A 20,015-nucleotide genomic window follows, 5' to 3' on the forward strand; every position below is an offset into this window, starting at 1 on the left:
ACAACATCACATGAATATGCCACTGTTTGGGCCTCGGAGCCACTGGCTGTCATCATAACGCTTGTTTTTCTTCTTCCTGCAGAAAAGTCGAAGCCTTTTTTTGAAATGTTCAAAGACTTCTCGAATTTCCAATCTATTTCATTACATTTTCTGTCAGACAGAACCGCTGTTGGGTTTGGCCTTTCTCACTCACGAGCTGCATTTTTATTCTTTCTTGCCTCTGGCACTCACACACACTCGCTCTCTAATCATCCTCTCTTAGAAACGTTGAGGTTGTGCGGTGCCTTTTTTGAATGGCGCAATGTAACACAGATTATCAGCAGTCTGACAGCTCCAATTAGCTGGTATTATAGATGGAATAATAAGGTAAAGCTCCACTGTAGAGCGTAGATCAGTCCTCCTTTCCAATCTCATCCCCGGTGACACTGGAGAAAATCCCCTCTGATTTTCATATGAAACACTCTGCAGTAGGCTAATCTAACTACAAAGTTGGATGGATGTTTCATCCAAGACGAGCCACCAAAGAGGGTAACTCTCGGCCCTGGCCTCAGATGCCCCTGGTACTTTTTTCTTGTGGTTTTCCGTGATTAATCAGACCCGAACAGTTAAACATTATAAACCAAGTCAGGCGCTGATTTCAAAAACAGAGCAGGAGGCACGTTAACTTAATTTGCCTCCGTCTACCACACTGTCAGCCACATCTCTTCAGCTCTCAGCACATTACCCAGTCACAGGCCCATGTAGGGTCAATACTAATGCTCTCTTTATCCGATTCAGACTGTGACTGTGCTGGTAAAGCAGACATTAGTTGCCAGTTTCAGCTGGGAAATACTATTTTCTCTGAAATATATTGGCATATTTAAGACACACAGAGGCCTGGGTGCAGGGCCGTCTTTACAATGAGGATAATCAGAGAACTATGTCTGTGTTGACGTGATTGAATTTAAAACCAGATTGAGAATGACATTCCTGATTAAGTTAAATTCCAGCAGTGCAGCCCTGTGGCGTATAGTAATTTGGAGGGCGGCACTTCTCTGAGATCACTGGATAGATGATATGTGGATAATTATAATATGCAGCTTTGAAATGTCTTTCTGGACATGCTTCTTTGGGTAAGTAATACATTTTTAAACATTTTTTGCCATCTGGACGACTGAAGTAGGGCATAAGGGGAACCCTGGAGACGCCTCAGTAGTCAGTTACTCGGGAGGTTCGCATTAAACTTCATGTCAATCTCGTGATGGAGCGCCGTTGAGTGAAGGCACCGACGGACAATAGGTGTTATAAGATCACTGCATGCCACACTCAGTGAGATGGATCGGTTGCAATCTGTGTCACAATGTAGTGTATCAGTTTTGAGGAAGGTCAAATGATGCGTTGATGGTTTGTAAATGTTTGGACCACAATGTAAAGTGAAATGTAAACCCATCCGTGTTTCTGCTGTCAAATAACTGAGTCCTCTCTTATCATCATGCTCAAAAAGTGACAATTCTCCAAGTCATTTTTTATTTTGGAGTCAGCGCTAATGTTGCTTTACTTGCAAACAAAAGGTGATCTTGCTCCAAATCTGAGCGCCCACGCTCAAGCCTGCTATCTGGCTGACAACGCCGCAGGAAATCCCACTAAATAAAACCAGTATTTATCAGCCTAAATAACACATTTGTAATTTATACTGGAGAATCGGGACATTCAACACTGTCTGCAAACAACAATTTGCAATTACAAACAAAAATCACGAAACACTTCGTCCACGACCTCCTTCTGAGTAGGTGTTGCAACACTGAATTACATTGAAATTGCATTTATTTTCATGGATGTGGAATAAACTGATTATTTCATATCATTTAATATTTTTGAAGTCTTGCTTAATAGCAAATTATGTGAAAATCAAAATCTCTTTAAGAAGCATATCTGGACAAACTCCACTAGAACAGAAGAAATAAGTCTTTGGCTTTACAAACTCTGCTCATGTTTCCTTTACAGCAGAAAGATGAATACATCTCCTGGTGCTTGTTGAGCTGTGGTCACCGATCAATAGACAATCATATGTTACATAGGACTCGAGGGGTTTGAGGCTAAAGTCCTGTATGGTGATAATTACTGGTGACAGATGCTTTGTTTTGCAGAAAAAGAAAAAAAACGATATTTTATCTTTAGCTCTCAATTGTGCTATTGTCTATCCCGTCTCTGCCATTGTTTCTGTGTCGTTTGCATGCCTCTGTAATAAGAAAACACACACACAGCACACACACACAAGCAGCCATGACGAATGACATTATCAATCACAGCCATAGTGAAACATAGGTCTTTCCAGAACCCCTCAATCCCTCTCTGTCCTGGCCGGCGAGGAGGATGTCTCCATTGTTTAATGACACACTGAGGGAGGAAATGGGTTTCTCTTTGTTCCCCTACAACTCCATTACTGTCTACATGGGTGTGCAGTACCGTACAGAGCTGACAGGACCACATCATTTAGTCATTTTTGACTCCATGTTTTTATTTTATTTTTTGGCGCTGATCTTGTCTTCCCACTCGCTTTTATGTAACACCCTCCTCTGCGACTGTATTTACGAGGGCAGTGATTTTTTAGACAGGATTTCAGTTCAGTGTTGGAGAATTCAGGTACACGTACCATAATTCGTCCCTTTATAATGTTCAGATTCATCTATTTTACTCCTGACACTGTTTTCCTCTTGTTAAGGCACTTACTATTACTTACTTACTATACTACCCTGTACAACTTGAATGTGTGCCTTCAGTTGTGTTGGGTAATTGATGATGGATGAAGCAATCATAAAGAGTTCCCAGCTGGTAAATTATGGCCCGGCTTATTCTCTGTGGGTAAACTAGGCCATCTGGGATGAGCTATAACTATGAAAGCAATACTGGTCCATGCTGGGCTAGACGGCAAGGAATTCTCAGCGGTGATTTATTCATGACACAAGTGGGTGAAGACTCATGCTTCCTCTCTCCTCCCTCCGCTCCCTCTTTTCCCAGCTGCCTCCTAGACAACATCACATCATGCTCACATCCTCTCCACTGTATCCTACCACCATACTGCCCACGTGCCCCCTCCCTCCCTCCCTTCATTCTCTACCTACTCATATTAATCACATCAAATCACCCAGAGCCAGGAGCAATTCATTCTCACTCCCCCTGCATAGACTGAATGTTTAGAGATTATTTTAACTGCATGATAACAAAAGAGTGTTGGATTTAAAAAAACAGGTTATGAAGCTGTGACCAGAAGCTTGATAACTTAGCTTACCATAAAGCATGGAAACAGTGGGAAAGAGTCTTGCCTCAGGACCTCATTGAAACTGGCCAATAAATTCCTGGAGTCTCTGTAGCTGAAAGGCAGCCTTTGGACAGCCTTCATATTTAGACAGCCAGACATGAGAGTGCTGTCAATAACTCTGTTCGATAACAATTTCATGAAAAACATTTTAACAAAAGTGTGGTGGGCCCCGCCTCTGGGCCGGACCTAGTGTCTTTCCTGCGTGACTCAAGATAGCCAATCACCAGCACTATTAACAGGAATGCTGAATGTTTACTGGCTTACTGATGAGATAAACTTCTTAGGTACTGAATTTTGGTGCCGAATGATGAGATATTTTTTGAAACTACGGTCAAAGCTGTAAAAGTATCAAAGTTTGATACTCAGCCGTCAGTGCAACATGCACTAAACTGCACTGAGTTCGCCTTCTAGCTTTAGTCATCAATTTGCTTTATGCTATTCCATTGCAATAACAAGCAAGGCTCATTTTAATGAAACTAGTGTCTCAGTATGTATCTGCAGCTGATGACAGCTGTCTGTATCACCTCTCGAAAGATGTCCAGGTTGTTCCATTAACAAACACACACACACACACACAACAGTCCAGAGGGTATCTCATTAGCGGACTCACACCCTCACAGCTGGAGGTTGTCACATTGGGTGTGTACCGTCACTGACCACAGGGCAGGAGAAACCCTGTGACCAACCCCCCCCCCCCCCCACACACACACACACACACACACACACACACACACAGCCTCTGCAAGATCACTGGGGCATTCCACACCATACACACATGTGCACACACAACACACAGGCAAAATCAAATGGAAACAAATAACATATATATCATGAAAAAAATCCCTGAACAGCTCCCACATGCCCCATCTAAGCCTCAGGCAATGTTACTTTCATGCTTGAGCTTATTGCAAGCCCAGTAAACACAGTTCAAGAACAGTGAAGGTAAAACTGGCTAGCTGGCACTCAGCACTGGGACCATGATCAATGACCAACTCTACAATTTCCACTCCCTTTTCCATCAAGCATCAAACCCTGAGCTTTTCAGTGTCAGAAAATGGAGCTTATACAAATCATTCTCTAGAGTGACAACAGAAAATGCCTGTGTCATGTAGTGTAGGCAGAGAACACAGAGCTTTACAAAAATCTTGATATGATTGTCAACCTTCGCAGACATTGTTGAGCACTCCCACGTCGCAGTAGCCTCGACCTGAAGCCAACTTTCTGTCAAGGTTTTCATCGCAGCTGCTCAGGAATTTCTGTTTGCCGGTTAGCAGGAAGCATTTATCGCCTTCAATCAAATCACTATCTGACGCCCATGCTGTTGTCTGACAAACACAACAAAAACATGCCAATGAAAACACTTTTCAGCCTAATGGAGACACAAAATAAGCGATGGCTTGGGGGAAAAGATACTTGCATATCATCAGGAACCTGAAAAAGGACGGTGAAAGCTGTTCCTAGAGCTTTTTCATTTAATGGGCCATTACATCACTGCTGTTTGTACAGCAGAGATCATAAATGGAGGAGCAACATATTGGGATGTGTGTTGCTGTGTGAAGCAGGTGTTTCGGAAAATGACGCATCCAACCACTGCCGGCTACTCATTAAAGTCAATGATGTGGGGAACGGATGGTACAGAGAGGAGAGGATGTGGTGAGAGGTGCAGTGAGGTTTTTCAACATGGTAATAAAGACTTCGATTGTCTTATCATGAATAATTCAAGTTTGCTTGTAGCAGGGTACGACAAAGAAACAGTCTTAGGACCAGTTCAAAAATGTCTCAGGGCAAATGGAGGACAAGAGAAACAGCAAGCAGACATGCAACTTTTGCTCCATCCCTGAGGAGAAAGGAATACCATCGTATGAAATCCACATCGGTCTGTCTGTAACAGAAATTGAGTTATCGATATCAATATCAAGCTAATCCCATCTGTCTGGCTCCTCCACTCTGTGGCTGCGAGAGTAAGGGGGAGAGGAAGTGATGAGGTGAACACTTTTGTTCCTCCACTGAAACCTGACAAATGTCACAGTTTGACTACAGCAGCACTGAGATGATTTCCAGAGTTACGTTGCACTGCGAGAACACTGCGCTGGTTCCATCGCTCCGACCGAAGCTCCTGGGAATGTGGATCTCCTGCATGCCTGCGGAGATTTATCTAAGGGTGTTCATGTGAGCATTCACCTGCATGCATTGTTATACTCATCCACTTCTCCTACAACTGCTCTCCTCCCACTCTCTCTCTCTCTTTGCTTAACATCTCACGATCCCCTGTGGTTTCACCTGTCGTGATTCTCTACGCTTCACTTTCTTTTAAAGACATGATTCTCCCAGTCTTCCCCTGTCTCTCATCCATCATCATCATCCTCTGTCTCGCCTCCCACTTACCTACTCACTCCTTCCAATCCTCTTCCCTGATGCTACTCAACCATCTGGCCCAGGTGATGTTGCCTTAGGGCTCACATTACAGTGCCGTCATCCCTGAACTGAAATCTAAAAAGGGGAGCATTTAACATGGTCCTCCCAGGTGGTATACCTCCCTCCACCCCCGCTCTTCTTCATGGTGCTGTTTCAAGAGCCCCACTGGCAGGGTTGCCCCTGTGGAAGGCCACCAGAGAGCCTGGGAAAAGCCATAAAAGCATGAATAAGGGAAGTGTAACATTGTGGAACACCTGAAGCTGACGGCTTATGGACAGGCCACTATTCATGCAAAGTTTGTTTTAAACATTATGAAATAACCTGGTGAACGACTCTGTTTTACAGTTATGGTTGCATTTAGGTTTAGGTCGGAGTTAGGCATTTAATTGTGAGGGTTGAAGTTAAGGAAAGGGGATCGAGAAGGCATTATGTCATGGTGAGTAGGGGATAGTGTTCGACTGATTGTGTTAAGGTGAATTTAAAGATGGTATAGGGTCCAAACAACAGTGTTGGCAATAGGGGGTAGTAAGAATGGGGTGCAGTTGGCGCCCCACTGTACACCTCTGGTCCGCATTCATTTTGATGCAGTCATGAAACTTTACAGGATTGTAGTTGAACTCATGTCTCATGTTGTAAAGTAGTAATAAATAGTCATGAGTCGGACCTTCAACATGCAGCTAATGTCACTCCTTACCAAGATGATCGAGTTCAACTTGCAGCTCTTAGTGAAAGTAATGGTGACAAGTGACTTGAATCAAGAGAGGCGTGTACTTTATAAACAGGAAATAAAAATCATGATGTTTTTTTTCCTAAACCTGACCAAACCCTGGACGTCAGATCTTGCATCTGAAGAGCCGCGCTTTCAACATTCAACAAACATCACAACCATCTACAACTACGACTTCAATGCAGCACAAAAACGAGGGACTTTGCTCCCTGGTAAAACTTTCCTAATGAAGATAATCTAGGCAGCAAATACATATCCATCAATAAGAATAGATATATTTGCACAAAGTAAAGATCATTTCTAGGAGCCTGTATTGGTATGAAAACTATGGTCATGAAAAGCATTAAAGAATTGCACTCAAAAGTATATTGCTTGGCAGATCGTGTCTCCAGGATGTCCCCCTCACCTAGTTTTCCGGTAACAGTTTGGCATGAATAGCGCTTAATTGGCAACTTGCTCTACATTTCAAAACATTGCCTCAGTCGGCAGCTATCTCCAGACTACCTGGGTTTCAGAGGAAGCCAGGATCCTGCTGTTAAGTGCGTCTTAAGGCTGGGAGCCAGCAGAGGGGTCTTAACATGTGACCTTTTTTTTTAAGCGAGACTGCACCTATCTCCTCTGCCGGGGATTACACAGTTCATCTTTCATTTCATTTACCTTTTTTTTCTTCACTAACAAGCTTCAACCCTTTATCCCATGGAGGAAGCAGGGGTGAGCCATCTGGCTTGGCTCCACTGTGGATGAATTCCTGATCTCACAATACATCATCCGACTCAAATAAACAACACCTGTGAACCAATGGCACAATAAGTGGAAGAATAACCCTTTTCTTTACTTCATGTTGATGAATTTAGCTCTTTGAATTCAAGAAAAAAACATTGGGTTTTCTTTCACTGGCACCATTCAGGTCCTCATGGGGCCACTGCTCTGAAATCTGATACTGACATCTAGACTGTTTCCACCCACCACCGTTTGCTGTGAGCATTTTATTGTAAATAAATACAATCAGCCTGCACATCAAACACGATGAAGAGGAATCTGCATCACGTGAGGAGAGGAGACAAAGTGTGGGAATAGTGTGATCTTTTGTCAGCTCTTAGACATGGATGTTATGTTCCCTGCATCTGTGGTGCTAATTTTTCGTGAAGAACAATTAACAGCCGGAGCATTTGTGACTCAGTTCATTAAAGTAAGTGCTATAAATAAACCGGCGATTTTTAAGCCTTCTGCTTATGTTGATTTTGGCCGCTTTCATGCATTCGCACACGAGCCGTAGTAAAAGCACTGATGTTAAACAATTGAGAAATAAGGTGAGACAGCGCTGCGGTCACAACAAGGTCGCCAGACAACACGGTGAGCATAAACCACTCTTATTGCTTTCGGCACAGAACAAAAGCTTTTGTTATCCCGAGCTCTGTTGCATTTAACAGTTGCCATGGCGACGCCGAACCAGGAGAGGCTTAAGGAGGATCCCGAACTCGATAAAAAAAATAAATAATAAAAAAGGGGTTTCTAAATCCGACAGTGGAACTCTCTATTTGACTCCCTGCCTTTTTCTTCCGTTACTGACTCGCACTGTGGAGTCCTTTTGAAGACAAGAGGAAAAGAGGAGAAGAGGAATGGAAAGAGCACAACGGAGCGAGATGTAAAGAGCCTTCCGGACGGAGCTGTGGGAAACGGAAGAGGCTGCGGGAATCAGGCAGCAGTGACTGCCAGCAGAGAAAATACCAGTAGAGTGGATATGAAGGCACGCATTATTACATTGTAGACGTCTCAAAGCGACAGACTGGGCCACCAAGCAGCGCAGGTTGAAGACGTTTGGCCTTTCTGCATTCAAATTTGTTCGTGATTCAGCAATTTCATTCACATGACCCTGCTGTATATTGATTAAAAAAGCCCATGCACGGAATATCACTCTGCACTCCTGAAGTTTAACATTCAGGCTGGCCTCTTTTTTAATCACATGTGTTTATTAGACACCCGCCTCCTGATAAGAGTCCAACACTGGCTCTAGCTTTTTCTTACAGGGAGAGAAACTCGTTTTAAATTGCACTGAGCTCTCACTGCTATCGATTCACTCTCGCCGACAGAAAATAAAAAAACTCACTGAGGCATTTCCTCAAATTGCTGGCTTTTGTTGATGGAGGAGGAGGCATGGATGGATAGAGTGAAGAGCGACAAGCACTTGTTAGGCCTTTTTTGTTGATTAGGTCTGGTTCAACAGCCTTGTTAATTGGCCAAGGCCAGTCTATTTCTATCTCTGGTCCCTGTGTGCTAGTGTGCTTCTGTTTGACAGAACTGTATATGTGTATTCATACTAAAGCCTCCTCGAGCGAATAAATGCACGTCTCTGTCTGACAGCAACAGCTGCCTCAGGTTTGCGTCCAGAAAGCTGACTTGTGATTAAACCAGCGAGCCATCAGCAAATCAGTCAAATAATTGGTCAGTCAGCATTGAGCCAGTCAGGAAGTGAGCTGACAGTCCTGCAGGGCTCATAAGGGCTTGAAAAAGTGTGTTCAAAAATAATTACAGCTGTTACAAAAGGCCACACTAGAGGGTGTAGTGCAAAGCTGACAAAGAGAGGGGCAGAACAAGAATAAATCTAAATATACGGATATAATGGCACACATCATCAGATAGTTCCTGTTCAAATTCGTGTATTTATCACAACGGACAAAAAGCCAATTATTGTATGAACAATGAAAATGAAAGTGAGAGGGAGAAGACCCTGGTTACTTTCTCACATCCACACACCTGGTGGTGGGTGTGAACATCAGATCCACAGTTGTGGAAGATTAAAGAAATTGCAACACCACACAAGTGTGTGAGGAGCGGGGCTTCTGAAGCTCGTGGCCCCTTTAATCTCCCCCTACAGCAATTCAGAGATCAAGGGAGAGCTACTGAGTGACGGAGAGAGAGAAACACTCCTCCTTCACACCTTCTTCTTCCCTTCCCCTTCCCTGTACTCCTCCGTCACTCCCCAGATCACACCTCACTACTTCACCCCTCTCTATTTCACCTCCTTCTCTCCCATCTACATCCCTCTCTCCCCTGGGTCTCTGTCTTCTTCTTCACCTCATCCCTCTCTCCCTCCATCCCTCAGCGGAGAAAGAAGAACATGGATAGTTAATCTGGGAGTGATGGAGCTCTGACAGGCTGACCCCTCTGCCCTCTCCCCAGGGCATGCAGCTGTGCCCTGGCTCTGCGACGCCTACCTCCCCAAACACACATCCACGCAGAAACTGGCAGGAATACACCCACCTACACACATGCATGCATACATTTATAGAGCTACTGAGGGAGCACACATGTGCACTTACTTACACCTCCACATTCTGATAGAGCACATGTGCATGTGTGCGTGTGCGGCTTTATATAAGTGATCACATTTCTGTGCTGGGCCCAGGATGTGCGGCAGAAACAAGGAATGTCAGGTGTTGGGGAATCACAGGTTAGAGGATTTTTCTGGCCCGATACCAATATCAATACTTAGGTTCGATGGATTTTTCTGCCGTTTTATGTGTGTGTGTGCTGCTGCTGCAAAAGTTTGCAGACAAAACTTGGCATCCACCGAGAACAAGTTCTGTAGAGTTAAATATAATCCTGCATTCGGGGCGCCGTTTAGCTCAGTTGGTAGAGCGGGCGTCCCATGTACAGAGGCTTTGTCCTCTCTGCAGCGGCCCGAGGTTCGAGTCCCAGCCTGAGGCCCTTTGCTGCGTGTCACTCCCCCCCTCACACCCTGATTCCTGTTGTCACTTGAACTGTTCTCTGAATAATGCTTAAAAGGCCCCAAAAATATATACATATATATAATCCTGCATTCATTATTAAGCAGGTTTGACATTTGAAAAGCTTTTTTTAATGTTTCATTTTGACATTTAATCACGTTTCAGTCTTGCAATATCATAACACACGTTTGAAAAAAAAGATGTGGCACGCATTTTGCAGAACACATTGGTTCTTCATTTAGCAGTAGTGCTACTACTAATGAGTATTTTAATTATTGATCAATCTGCAGAATACATTCTTAATTCATGAACTAATCATTTATGAAATAACGCAAGCTCTGTGGTCTGGGGTCTAGTTTCATTGAGGCATAACAGAAAATAATAGAAACTCTTCACACTGGTGAAGTGACTGTGGCTCAGGGGTTGAGCCAGCATGTTATCCGAAGGTTGCTGATTTGATTCCCCCGGTCTGCATGTTGAAGTGTCCTTGGGCAAGATACTGAACCCCAAACTGCTCCTGATGCACTGGTCAGCACCTTGCATGGCAGCCATCGCCATCAGTGTATGAATGTATGAATTACTGTAAGTCGCTTTGGACAAAGGCATCTGCTAAATGTAACTAGAGCGAGGGAATCTTCAGTGATGATGATGACTTACATGATAAGTCAACTATCAAAATATTGCTGATTATTTTTTTGTGGTTCAGCTAATCAATTAACTGCTGCAGCATGCTGTATTTCCTGTATATACACACACATTTTTCCACATACTCTCTCCCCAATCAGCCCTTAAAGCACAACCTTCCCCTCTTGAGGACTTGATCTGTGCCAGGTCCATTAGCCTAATCTGAAAAACAAAAGCAGCACTTCCTTTGCTCTCTCTCTCTCTCTCGCAGCCTCCCCTCACACAACCAATGCACACATACACTTCACATCTTCCATCAGCACATTCACCAGTGCCCTGCTGTTATCTTGGGGATGTAATGTGCCATTTCTCTTTGAAAGCACTGTCACAGAACGGCTTATTTCGCCAGTCCTCCAGACGCGGGGCTCTCTGTCTCTGGCAGGGTTTTTCCAAGCAAGACAAAGAACAGAGCTGCCGGAGCCTTGCTGCCTGGCTGTCTCATTAGGAACGAGACAACAGAGGCAACACAAAAGAAAGATGTACACAGTCCGGTGAAAAGTGGAAGCATGGGGAAAATGAGCCAAAGTCATCCATCCTTTTTTATTTTCTATTTGTTCATTTCTGTTTCTGAAAGCAAAAATACAGCAACAAGTAAACAAGATCTTATCCTGCTTTAGTGGTTTTATGACTGTGAGATCTACTACGACGAGTGGCAGCAGGATACACCGACTCTGGAGAAATATGATCCTGTTTGTGGCGGAATTTAGGTGTTTCAATGATTCCACAATTCTCAACTGTCCCCATCCATCAGCGTGTTTGACAATAACAGCTCTGCTTAGGTCTTTCTGACAGAAAAAAATACCATCGTCCCTCACACACAATCCTTACACAACCTTTGGAAGTGTAAACATACAGCACATCTTGCAGTTAAGGGCCGTTTATTTTGGGAGGATATAAACCTGGTGAAATGATGGTGTTTCTCGAGCTATGTAAGCACCGCTTATATAACAATGTGTTTGGTTTGCTGAGGATATTTATTTGGAAAAAAAAAAAACTTTTTGTCCACCCTCCAAGTCTGAATATGAATTGAAATCAGAAGCGCACAGATCCTCTATTAATCCTTGACTCCTCGTTGGGTATAGGCTATTGTATATAAACATATGATATAGTTTACATAACTGTACGTGGCGGTTACGTAAGTCTCTAGATCTGGGTAAATAAAATGTATCTTCACTGTCCTGATAATATAAACACTTCCTTTAGTCGCTCAGCTGAATTTAGTTGAGCTTAGTTTTTAGTTATTAGGAGTCTGGAAGTGTGATACATCCGTGCAAGTCCCCTGTGGTCTTTTTATCTTGCAGACACATTTTCTCCCTTATTGCTGTCTCCTTTTGTGCAAAAAAACTGTTCTATGTCCAATTTAAGCAGCTAAACTAACGACACCAAAAACCCGTCAGCACCAAGAGCCCAGCGAAGCCAGACGTCCAGTGACAAGCATGTACTCCACACACACACACACACACACACACACACACACACACACACACACACACACACACACACACACACACACACACACACACACACACACACACACACACTTGACCCAGCCGTAGCTCCTGTGTGCTCCGGCTGAATGCAGCCGAATTCCTGTTAAAACAGCGAGTGTGTGTGTGCGTGTTTGTGTGTCTGCGTGTTATGTAAACCTCATTATCTCTATCACTACATCAAATTCTTATCATTAAGCCGCTGCGGGATCATAGAGCATTTGGCAAAACATCAAAGTGCTACACAAACTCGAAACGCTCACGATGACACACACACACACACACACACACACACACACACACACACACACTGATAAGCAACATTACACAAAAAGGGAAACACAATATTGTGTTTGGTGTTGATTTACGACTCCCGTCTTAATCGGGAGAAGTCTGGGACCTTGAGTCAAAAGATGTTTGATTGTATCCTTGAGACCCCCTCCCCATCCTCACACACACACACACACACACACACTGTCACACCAGCTGCCTCATGAAAAATATATTTCTGTTCTGGCCACCAAGTTCACCAGTCCACCCCCTCTTCACTTTCTCTCTCTCTGTCTCTGTCTCTCTCCCCTGCCTGCTCTCACCCCTCGACATCTTTCGCTCAGAACAGAAAACTGGTTGCCATGGCTACAATCATTAACACATCTGGCATAGTCATCTGGCGCGGACATGCGCACGGAGAAAAATGCACACGTTTGATGAGCACGCACACACGACCAACAAACAAACAGCATCCACATGTAAAAAGCATTAATATGCATCATTTTCGCCGCCCCGGTTTCAGTTTCACGGCTGCAGTCTGGAGCTGGGGTGGGAGAGATAACAGGCCGAGGCTTGTCGGGGGAAACGCATCGTCGGAGAACTTTGGGCCTCAGTGATAATCCTATTGGTGAATTTTACCCAACCCTCCTTCATCTTAATCCGTGGGGAAATGTGAGTCGATGTGGAGAAGAAGAACCGACTCCTCTGATATTAAACGTTCTGCCTCAATACATTATTCAAACTTCATTGTCTCTGTGTAACGAAGAAGAGTCCGACAAATAGTCCGACAGGATTTCTGAGGCTGATACTGATCTTAATACCTGCAGTTATATTGTATATATTTGAACTTGTAGAATACGTAAACGTTACTGTAAACGTCCTCCTTATAAATCTGTCATGGATACACAATACTGGATTTTTGCCGATATCCCTTATGCTGATATTTTCCAACTCATTTTGGCTGATTGCCATCGCAGATACTAATATATGCACAGATTCTTAACAGCAGGATTTATGAGAACATCAAGTTTCTCCTGTAGTGGAATTAACATATTTTCATGTTGACTCTTAATGTGCATGAGCTGCGAACGTGAAATTCTTGGCGATATAAGAGAGCTAATAAATCAACTGTTCGCGTTGCATGCACATAATTAAAGGTGTAATGAGTCCTTTGTTATATATTTTGCTGAGTTGTGTACTGACACTCTCCCAAATAACCCAAATAACTATTTGGTTCTGTCAGGTCAAAGAGGTCGCCATCACGAAACATATTCCCTGAACATATATTTTCACAAACATTATCTTAATATTTTTCCCTTTTTATTTTCATACTGTTCTGTTTATTCTTGAGGTAAATGAAGTTTGCTCACATGTATTGGTTTTCAACAGCCCCCACACCACTAAATGATTTCAAACAATGTCAGTGTTTCATTATCGTACTCAGTCGTTTGAACATCTTGTCTCCAGACTGACAGCTTTACCACTGAGGGTGGCACGTCAACATAACTATAAATAATTTAAAGAATACATTTCACTTTCTCAATAACAGATTCAGTCAGCCTTGTGAAATTTATAGTGGCTGCTGTACCTGTGCGGTTTTGCTTTGTTTTCGTCTTCCCCTGTCCTACAGTCCCCTGATCTCCAGGGCCACCATCAGCCCCCTGTGAGACCAAATGATATGGAAAATACTCCTTGTGTGCGTGTGTGTGTGTGTGTGACCGTGTGCATTTTGTGACACTGTTAGTGCACGATCAGTGGCTTTGAGCACCAAAACACATTCATCACAGGCTGACACAACAGCATGGGAGGCGCTTTTAATAATGCTCATGCCACAAACAGAAAATGCTCGAGGTGTTTAACTGTGGACCACAAGCTTAAAATCACACACACGCAAAACCCACATTCCTCATCATGAGTCAAAACATGTTTCCGTGGCTCCGCAGAAACACCTTTAATTAAATGCCAATATAACTCCTGAGGAAAACAACAGGACAGCTATGCATACGTTACATGGGGTGCATGTCTCACACACACACACACACACACACACACTCACACACAGCTGTGGAGGAGTTTGACAGTACAACAGATGCCTGTGCGGTGTGTGCATTCTCCTGCCCCCACCCACCCCAACCCCTGAGGACATCCCCATGCCTCCCATTATACACTCTCTCTCTCTCTCTGTCTTTCCACTTTACATACCACCGCTCGCCCAGCCAATCACCCGGAGCAAAACAACCAGACCGACCAGTCGCTGCGTGGTGATCATAACAACTGGTGAGTGACAGGCGGCATTTCAGTGGGCTTCTGGTAGCATTTCAGGTGAGGCTAAACAAACATTTCTCCCTCTCATCAGAGCCACATGCGGGCTTCTGGAAGACGGAAAAATGTGGAAACACTTGACAGAGAAAACAAACCAGGTGCACAGCATGCACTGTCAATGAACCCGCTGTTATATAATACAAACCTACTCTCCGAAATGTCCTCATGCATCCAGATTTGGTCAGAGCAAATGAGCCGACCAAAAGAAATCAATTAAAAAGCAATTCAAACGTGATTAAACACAGCCTTCAGTCACTTTCCAGTGGGTTCATCAACCTCACTCATTAATCTCAGCTCATCCAAAGGACCTTTCACTTCTCCCGTACACACACCTCGAGCAACAACTGAGCACAGGGAGACAAACCAAGACAAAGAAAGCTCTTCCTCTCTCTTACCTTTTTGCCTTTCTTCTTGCGATGGGCTGCTTTCCCGCCGCCTGCTTTCTCCTTAGCTTCCTCACTCATGTTCAGAGATCTCCCCCTGTTCCACTCCTCTCCTCACTTTTTTTTTTTGTTTTAATCCAGCATGTAGGAGCTTGTGGAGTGGAGCGGCAGTGGCTGCTGTCTTCACTGGCGAAACGTTGCCACAGAAATGTCCATTCTGAGGCAGTGAAGGAAGGATTGTTCCATGCAGAGTGGGAGTGCGCGTGAAGAGAGGAGAGACTGGGAGGACTGTGCTGATGCTCTCTCTCTCTCTCTCCCTCCTCCTCCTCCACCTCCTCCTCCTCCTCCTCTTCTTCCACTCCTCTTCCTCTCCACGTTCACAAACACACACTCGCGCTCACACACAGACACGCGCGCTCGCCCAAGGTCCACTCCCACTTGCTGCCTTTGCCGTGCGCAATTGGCGACTCTCTCCGGCGCACTCAGAGGCAGGGCGTGGAGGCAGGAGGAGAGTGGGGAGATAGAGGAGGAGGAGAAAGATGAAGAGGAGGAGGATGTGGAAGATGAAGGGAGGAAGGAAGAAAAAAAAAAGAAGTGTATTCCTGGCTGGATGTGGTGCTGCCTACCTGAGGCTGGAGACGCTCAAAGAGAAAGAGACAAAGACAAAAGAACAAAAAATGGGAGAGAGGAGGAAGAGGAAGAGAAGCAGAACGAGAGTGAGAAAAGGCAGAAAAAAAAACTGGCTGGTGAGACAGACAGAGGATGAGAAAAGTGTGAAATGGTGTTACTGGTAAAAGAGAGACAGAGTGCAAAGGCTGAAGCAGAAGAAGGGGGGCGTGATCCACACGGTCTCCTCACTCTGCCGGCTGGGTGATTTCTGCTGTTGCTCCCTGCACAGACGTTGTGATATGAAATGAGACTCTTCACTCCTCTGACAGGCCAGTAGAGAGACAGAGAGACAGAGAGAGAGAGAGAGAGGGAGGATCATTAACACGATGCATCAGGTCCTTCCAGAAAAGGAAGTCTCCCCACGAGCCTCTGCCAGCAGGATCAGCTTACTGGAAACTGGAACAGAACAGAACTGCACCCGCCACCGACTGACTGACAGGGTTCATCGTGTTGAGGTGTGTGTGTGTGTGTGTGTGTGTGTGTGTAATAGAGACACACAGGTGTAGGAAGAGGAAGTAGGTTGGTAAAATCCAACCAATAATCATTAAAATGCCTGCGTGAGACTTTGAAGAGATGGAAAGACCACGCCTTCACAGCTCCAACAAGCCACGGCACTCCACCAATGAAACATCCAGCTAATGGGGCAGCAGGAGAGCAAGTGAATCAGGGAGGGGGGGGGGGGGAATGGGAACAAAAAGCCCTGGGTGACACAGAGGGAGAGATCAGAAGGAGGGGTGGGGTGAGAGACAGACAGGGGAGAGAAAATGACAGTGGGAGATGGGGAGGGTGGAAAAAAAAAACAATGTGATATCAGTGAAACAGACAAACCGAGGAGGCATGGAGAGGATGAAAGAACAAATGAAAAAACAGATGAGAAGCAGGCAGAGGCACAGAGAGGAAGGGTTTGTTGTGATTGCCCTCCAAACAACAGGTTCTTTATTCTGGGGGGTATATTGCGGTTAACCACCTCTCCCTCCCTCCATCACCACCATGCTGTGTGATGTCAATAAGGCCCTGGCTTCCCAACAGAGGGATTAAGACCAGCATCTCCAGACATTTCTAGGAAAAATCACACACCCAACACCCACCCTCTGCTAGCTAGAGCAAGCGTCCGCATCACGTTCATCCGCAGGCTGGGACAAATAGAACTTGACAACAATTTGCTCTGTTTGCAAGACGAGCAATCAAATTCCTAAGAAAGTGATTTCCAAACTGTGGCTCTTGGCCTCCTGAGAGGAAACCATGGCTTTATGTGACCCAGTCGGTCATGAATCAGTCATACCTGAAACTGCGCAACATCCTCCTGGATTCATACTCCTCACTTTTGTTATACAATCTGCAGATCATAATTTTCTACTTTGATTTTATGATTTTCTGTACATGCAACATTTCCATCTGAGGAGAGCGATCCCATCCCTGTGGCTGTACCAGAAGTTTTCCTCTATTTTTCCCACATGAAGTCCTGCAGCTAACATTGATAGACTTGAGCAATGACAATTAGAGTGACAGATTGGCCAGGCTGATATGCTGGCCACTATTATCTTGTTGCAGATGTCATCATCAGCATATATGTCATTCGATTAATAGCAGGAAATATAGCAACACAGAAAATGCCAGTAACATTTTGAGATTAGGGCAGCATGATATTTTACAATAAAATCTAATGGATTCTCACCATAATAAAGGCCTATATATTACGGCCTATATATTTTTTAAGTTATAAAGACATTTATAAAGACATATAAAGACATTGAGGTTCTTTGGGGTATAAATTGAGCAGATATGCTTCATAATAAAAGGAAATCACCCAGAAATCTTAGTCATATTAATCTGGGTAAGTCTAGTTTTCTTGGAAGAGACGATGCTCAAATAAAGATTACAGTATGTCACCACACCCCCTTTGTAATGTCAATGAAGGAGGATTTACATGTTGAGATATTCATGACTCTGTCTCCTACTTAAAAGGCGAGATACACTGAGATATTCATTTCTTTTTCAAGGGAGCCCTGGACGACTGATTTCCATGTGATAACTGGGTAAATGTTTGTCATTTTGCCTGGTTTGCTGGTAGCAAACAGGAAACATCTTGTTAGAGAAGGAGAACGGCAGGAGTCTGATGAATGTGTCTCAGTTTAGTTTACTTTCCCATCACCACTGGCTTTGCTGCTGTTTGTGTGCAGAAACACAGCTCTGCTTCCGTTACTCGGCAGTCTGTCTGGCACAGGCTTCATTTCAAACAGCTGAATTAAACCAGACTGAGCGATTACATAATCAAACTGATACATAAATCAAACCTGTTTTATTGGGGTTGTATTTGTCATAATTACGAGTGAATTTGGTCAAGAATAACAGGTTTAACATGGAGCTTACCACACAGAGGCGTTGCCTAAATTTGTTCATGATCGAATTATGAGAGTGCATGTGATTGCACTTAATTAAAAACTCACCATAGCAAAGGATCAAGTTTAGGGTGATTCACAAATTCCTTCAATTTCTATATATGCACAAGTTAAATCATAATACTGTACTAAAGTTGTCAAAGCTATCAATCTACTTGAGTCTTAAACAAGCAAACCAAGATTTACCTCCAGTAAAAGCTTCCTAACCCTAATGATATTCTCTACCCGGGTGAAAGCTCACGACAGATTACTAGTTTAAGCACCAGTGGTGAAATATGCCGTCCTCCGGTCAGGACCATCATCCTCCTCTCTGCTATCTCCTCCTCACTTCCACCTTCCCCCATCTTCACCCCCAAGTGCTCGGAGTGAGAGGAGAGAGGGATTACACACGGCTTCACACATTAATCTGCAGCTGGAAATGTTCTCGTCACTCACATTTCGTGACAGTAAGTGTGTTTGTACAGTGGAGCTGATGGGGATGTGTGCGCGTGTTTGATTTTGTGGGTGCTTACAGTTAATGTGCACTGTGTGTGTGTGTGTGTGTGTGTGTGTGTAGGTGTGTGTGTTTCAGGGTGTGGCTCCTCTGACTCAGTGCCAGCAGCGGTTATTATTGATCGGGCCAGGAGGAAGCTCCATCAGCGAGCTGCTTATTAGGCTTTATAAACCTCACACCTCAAACGCTACAAAATCATGCAGAATTCAAATCACATCTGTTTGTCTCTTTTCGTGTCAACATATTCAGCCACCATGACAGAAATGTGCTCACTCTCTTGATAAGATTTACGTTCAAGAAAATGACTAATATGTTAAGATGAATCATTATTATAACACACTGATGGATCTTGCTGTAAAGAAACATTTTGGCCTTTTCGTGGCTTTATTTGATAGGACAGCTAAGAGAGATGACAGGAAACAGGATGAGGGAGAGGGAGGATGACATGCAGCAAAGGGCCACAGGTCAGACTCAAACTCTGGGCCTCTGCAGCGAGGACGAGGCCTCTGTATATGACACTTACTGTAAGACACTCTTTTAATGTTGCTTATTTTCCTGTCGTTGACATGGTGGAGATGTTACCTGCTGGAGAGAGTCCGAATGAATCTTGTGCTGTTACTCCTGAGTTCATGCGTAAATGTTAAACTAGAATAAAGCGCAGAAACATAAACGCCTTGTTTGTGTTTTTTTAGTATACAGTTTCTACAACAACTCTTCTCTGCATCTCTGCCTCATTTTGGTTTCGTTTGTCACCATCGTTTTATACATGCTTCTCCCTTCTGTTGTGCCAACTGTTCGCTGGCATTAGAAACGGATGCTCACTTTTTATAAAGCAATATTCGACTAGGAAGATGAGACATTTCAGTGCAAATCATCTCCAGAGTCCAACCAATATGTTGGTGTGCCGATGTTACCAGCCAATATTGGTGTATCATAGATATATGGCTGTCAGCGTGTATGTTGTTGGATGTGTGTCGATATAACTTTGATTAGAGATTATAATGCAGAAAAGATGCTTCTGTTAGTTTATTCAATTATTATTCCATTACATTTAAGTTTATCATATCATTGATGTCATAAAATAAAATGTGTTATTGAACTGTAGAATATCCTGCCTCTGTCACACATCTTTGTCACAAG

General features: G+C 43.9%; 1 protein-coding gene across 25 annotated transcripts in view; it reads right to left on the reverse strand.

Annotated features, from left to right (window-relative positions):
• LOC119033143 (ankyrin-3-like) overlaps positions 1-16,400 on the reverse strand; it is a 137,617-nt gene extending 121,217 nt beyond the window's left edge. For 5 of the 25 annotated variants that reach the window (XM_037122808.1, XM_037122804.1, XM_037122793.1 and 2 more), the window contains exon 1: positions 15,327-16,392. In XM_037122808.1, the coding sequence (XP_036978703.1) occupies positions 15,327-15,395 (69 nt within the window). In that variant the 5' untranslated portion in view covers positions 15,396-16,392. Of the gene's footprint in view, positions 1-15,326 lie in introns of all 25 variants that reach the window. The other 20 variants (XM_037122805.1, XM_037122802.1, XM_037122806.1 and 17 more) reach the window with 10 other exon arrangements.
• Positions 16,401-20,015: the final 3,615 nt, after the last annotated feature.

This window comes from Acanthopagrus latus, chromosome 15 (assembly GCF_904848185.1).
Source record: "Acanthopagrus latus isolate v.2019 chromosome 15, fAcaLat1.1, whole genome shotgun sequence".
NCBI classification, from domain to species: Eukaryota; Metazoa; Chordata; class Actinopteri; order Spariformes; family Sparidae; genus Acanthopagrus; species Acanthopagrus latus.